This window comes from Austrofundulus limnaeus, unplaced genomic scaffold, assembly GCF_001266775.1.
Source record: "Austrofundulus limnaeus strain Quisiro unplaced genomic scaffold, Austrofundulus_limnaeus-1.0 Scaffold210, whole genome shotgun sequence".
NCBI lineage: Eukaryota > Metazoa > Chordata > Actinopteri > Cyprinodontiformes > Rivulidae > Austrofundulus > Austrofundulus limnaeus.
Window position 1 is genome coordinate 861,890 of NW_013952612.1, and position 4,558 is coordinate 866,447.

Below are 4,558 nucleotides of genomic sequence, written 5' to 3' on the forward strand. Positions count from 1 at the left end.
TTCATGGTATTTTTACAGTAGTAGTATTTTGATGTTTCCAGTATACTTCATGGTATTTTTACAGTAGTAGTAGTATTAGTATTTTGATGTTTCCAGTATACTTCATGGTATTTTTACAGTAGTAGTAGTATTAGTATTTTGATGTTTCCAGTATACTTCATGGTATTTTTACAGTAGTAGTAGTATTAGTATTTTGATGTTTCCAGTATACTTCATGGTATTTTTACTGTAGTAGTATTAGTATTTTGATGTTTCCAGTATACTTCATGGTTTGTCGTCTCTTGGCAGGTTGGCGTTCGACAGCTGTACGTTCAGATCGATGTGGCGGCCATGTAGAAGCTCCGCCTCCACACCTGGGATGTGGCGGCCATGTAGAAGCTCCGCCTCCACACCTGAGACCAATCACATTTAGTTCTTGCTGCAGGTGACCTCTGAAGCCCACAGTGGCTGCAGGACACTCAGGGGGGTGAGGAGGGGGAACACATGAAGAACATTTGAACTCAAAAARCTCCGCCCAATTTTTTTTTATTATGGGGTTGCCAGGCAACAAGTCCTCCCCCCCTCCCCCTCTGCACTTTAACTGGAGCAAAGCATTCTGGGAAAGTGCCTTTATCATGAATCAGAGACAATCTGAGCTCCTCCCACTACTGCTGACATCACAGCTGAGACCTGATTGGTCCTTGGCGAGTGTGATGTCACTGTTTTTACTGTGCCAAACCATGTGACCAAACATGTGACCTGAGTGTTTTTTAATCACTGTAATAAATAATTCTCTTCTGATCCCAGTCGCTCACTTTCATCTTTATTATTTTAAAGTCACTTCCTGTTGCTCCTCCACAACAAGCTAAAGTTTTCTGAGGAAGCTCCGCCTCCACGCGTCAGGACATGAAGGTGGAGCTGTCGACGGCGCTCAGGTGTTCCAGCGCGTTCGGCTCGGCGTTGATGCGCAGCATGTCCACCTCCAGGGGGTGGAGCCTGCCCGTCACCACCAGCGAGTGGAGCGGCGCGCCCAGGTCGCAGGACGCCAGCTGGAGCAGCGTCCCCGCCCGGATCGTCTGCTCGTCCGAGCCGAGCCGRGCCAAACCCACGCACACCGTGTCCTCGGTGACACCTGGGGGGAGGGGTCAAAGGTCATTTACAAACTAAACTGAAACGATCATCTGTAGAACTCACCAAGCTCCGCCCCTTCCTCCCGCCTCCTCTGGATGATCTGAATCAGCTGATCAGCAGCCTGACTGACGGTCATGAAGCGAGGAGGCTCGTAGATCTTCTTCCCTCTGCCGGGAGAAACAGGAAGCTGATTAATAATCACCAGGAGCTACAGGTGTCACCAGGTGATCAGGAGCTACAGGTGTGTCACCAGGTGATCAGGAGCTACAGGTGTCACCAGGTGATCAGGAGCTACAGGTGTGTCACCAGGTGATCAGGAGCTACAGGTGATTAAATTGGTTCTACTCTTTTGATTGACAGCTTTTCTGACCAACCAGATTGATCTCTGGCTTCTCTATAGCCAATAAGGTCCAGTAAGCTCCAATTTAACTTAATTTAATTTAATTTAAAATAGTAGGTTAGAAATATATAAATGGACCAGTTACAAAAGGAGAACTTTACCTCATGTTTTCTTTTAATTTCCCTTTGTTTAAATAAATTATATATTTTAGAACATAATTTACATTTTGCTGTTTTTAAAAATATATTTTTTTCTTTTACTTGTACATGTGTTTGTGTATTTAATGTTTATATTTAAGTCTTTTTACATGTTTTTACTTTACCTCATGCGATTTTACCTCGTTATGTAAATAATGTGGGCGGGGCTYCTTGTGTCAGCTCCTCTCCTATTGGTCAAYAGACAGGAAGCAGCAGGATCCATGTGCAGATCTGCTGTGATCTCATTTATTGGTCCATTTATATATTTCTGTTTTTACTTCTAATCATGTCAGTTTCAGTTCTACATAAGAAAAAATAAATAATCTGATGTTCTGAGGACTTTGGGACAAAGATGGGTTTTTGTGGTGAAAGCTGACTYGGCAGCCATGTTGGATTTAAAGATGAGACCTTTGGTCATTAAAAGATGACGTTTTCTTCATCGTGTAAGTAAAACGTTTATATCCTGCTGCTGGTTTAGAAAGAGTTCTGGTTGTTTTGGTTTTAATTKACAGTGGCTGCAGGAACACAGCTGTGATTTATTGACTGATTATTGATCATTTTGTGTATTTTATTCAGTCTGGAGCTAAAACTAGATGATAAATGTTTAATTTGAGCCTGCAGTGCAGTCTGCTGAAGCATTCAGGACTAATGGTTTATTGAATAGAATTGAACACACATGATCTAAAATACTCAGATTTTACCTGGTAAAATACCTGGTGTTTACCTGGTAAAATACCTGGTGTTTACCTGGTAAAATACCTGGTGTTTTCCTGGTAAAATACTGGTGTTTACCTGGTAAAATACTGGTAAAATAACTGGTGTTTACCTGGTGAAATACCTGGTGTTTACCTGGTGAAATACCTGGTGTTTACCTGGTGTTCAGCATTTAACAGATCTACTTTCATACAAAGACATCAAAGTTCTTTAAATTAAATTTTTTTTTTTTACTCCAAAGGGTTCAAGAAGAGTGTATAATTTGATTTGGGTCTGATGTTTTACGGGGTTAGAGGTCAAAGGTCACGACAGGACAGGAGCAGACTGAACCAGGATCTGGATCAGGGACTAGTTAGAGTTCTTCCACTGGTTCTGGTTCTGGCTCGRTGTGGTTTGTTGCTTTGATCTGTTGTGAGTCCTCGCCACCGCTCCACTCGAGGTTCAGCTCTGACCTCATCAGACCCAACACAACAAAGACCAGCTGAGACCACAAACTGTAGACCAGAGGAGGATCTGGACCCAGCTCTGGTTCTTACCTCATCATGTTCTCCACGCTCTGCTCTTTGACTTTAATGTCTGTCAGAATACAGAACAGAAAAAACCACTGAGAACAGATCTGTTTTTATTTAACATTTTTAAATTCAGACAAACTGAGTTATTAATGCAAATCATKTAGTAAATAACTGAACACATTAAATATGTAACAATATATTTAAATTTAGTATTTATCTTCCAAAAAGACAAACTGAAAGAAAAAAACATCTGAACCACAGGATAGACAACATTCAAGATGGCCGCCGTAGCCAACAGATGATCGGAGGTTTCTGAGCTGCAGGAGACGTCTTTGGTTTATTAAAAGAAACCAAACGGCTGCTGCTTCACGCAGAGACGAGCGTCTCGTCCCTCTTTCATCTCCTCTGATGAATATTAACGAGCGGCGCGTCGTTTAGCTCCCCGCAGACTGTTGGTTTAGGGGGCGGGGCTCTGGGGGGACTCTGGGGGCCCGGGTGATTGATGGGGACACCTGGGGACTCCCTGAACGCATCACACSTCCTCTAAAAGACGGACGGCTCGTCCTGAGATCATTTTCAGTTTTTATCTGAATTCTGCAGACTWTCAGCTGTTTTTTATGAAAACATTCGGCTCTTTCAGGAGACGGCTGCTACAACCTTTAGCTTTTGTAACTTTTGTAYTTTTTCATAATATCTAACTTTTGTTACAAATATTTTCCATAAAACARGTTGAGCTTCCTTCACTTCAAGCTTCAGCTGCTTTATCGTCTTATGCTAATGTTAGCTTTTAGCTACCATTCTGCTTCTTTTTAACTACCATTCCAGTTTTTAGTAGTTTTTAGCTACTGGTCCTTTTTTTTTGGCTATCATTTAGCTGTTTTTTTTTTAGTTTTCACTCTTGTTTTGCTCCTTCAGCTACTTACCTGACATTTTTAGCTTTTAGCTACAATTCTGCTCCTTCAAATTTTAGCTACTGTTCTGTACTTTCTGGCTATTTTTTTTCTGGCTATCATTCATTATTTTTACTCATTTTGCCCGTTTTCAGCTACTGTTTAGCTTCCTTTAGCTTTTAGCTACACTTACTGTGGACCAATGTGTGAACTGAGTTTAGGTTAGTTTAAGGGTCAATGGTCAGAGTTAGGATAGACAATTATCAGAAAATGAATGGAAGTCAATGGAAAGTCCCCACAGGGAYATACAAACAAACTGTGTGTCTCACCCAGCAGACAGAGKGTGTGAAGTCCAGCTGATCTGTTTTTACAGATTTTATCGTAGAAACTCTCAGGTCTCCACGTCTCYGTCCAAAACACCACAGAGACCGTCTCTCCAAAGTTATAGAGCTGGAACCAAGCAACACACAGAGGTCAAAGGTCAGAGGTCAAAGGTCAGCAGAGCAGCATCACATGTTGATGAGTCAAAACCAATCAGGAATTAAACCATATTTCGGCTCATGTCWGTGTTTGTCTGTTAGTAAAATATCTCCAGACAGACAGAAGGGTCTGAGCACCGCCTGACAGCAGAGACTGAAACCACTCCCAGTGGAGGGAAACCTGAGCTCATTAATAAGCCCCGCCCCCTCATTAGCATATTAACTGTGTCCCAGTGGAGCCCAATGTTAGCATTAAACGTGTGTGTGTGTGTGTGTGTGTGTGTGTGTGTGTGTGTGTGTGTGTGTGTGTGTGTGT

The 4,558-nt window shown here is 42.2% G+C and overlaps 3 protein-coding genes across 3 annotated transcripts in view; 2 read left to right on the forward strand and 1 right to left on the reverse strand.

Moving 5' to 3' along the window:
* The window catches only part of slc30a7 (solute carrier family 30 member 7), a gene marked incomplete in the record, with an annotated part of 6,483 nt that extends 5,703 nt beyond the window's left edge, over positions 1–780 (forward strand). The window contains 1 exon segment of the mRNA XM_014019170.1: positions 289–780. Coding sequence (XP_013874624.1) covers positions 289–336 — 48 coding nt within the window.
* A 5-nt stretch (positions 781–785) lies between these two features.
* dph5 (diphthamide biosynthesis 5) overlaps positions 786–4,558 on the reverse strand; it is an 8,640-nt gene continuing 4,867 nt past the window's right edge. Inside the window, exons 4-7 of the mRNA XM_014019172.1 lie at positions 4,093–4,213; positions 2,898–2,937; positions 1,174–1,277; positions 786–1,111 (exon numbers count right to left, since the gene is read on the reverse strand). Coding sequence (XP_013874626.1) covers positions 879–1,111; positions 1,174–1,277; positions 2,898–2,937; positions 4,093–4,213 — 498 coding nt within the window. The 3' untranslated portion in view covers positions 786–878. The remainder of the gene's footprint in view (positions 1,112–1,173; positions 1,278–2,897; positions 2,938–4,092; positions 4,214–4,558) is intronic.
* The window catches only part of s1pr1 (sphingosine-1-phosphate receptor 1), a 34,296-nt gene continuing 31,639 nt past the window's right edge, over positions 1,902–4,558 (forward strand). Inside the window, exon 1 of the mRNA XM_014019171.1 lies at positions 1,902–2,090. The gene's annotated coding sequence lies outside the window, so the exon portion shown is untranslated. The remainder of the gene's footprint in view (positions 2,091–4,558) is intronic.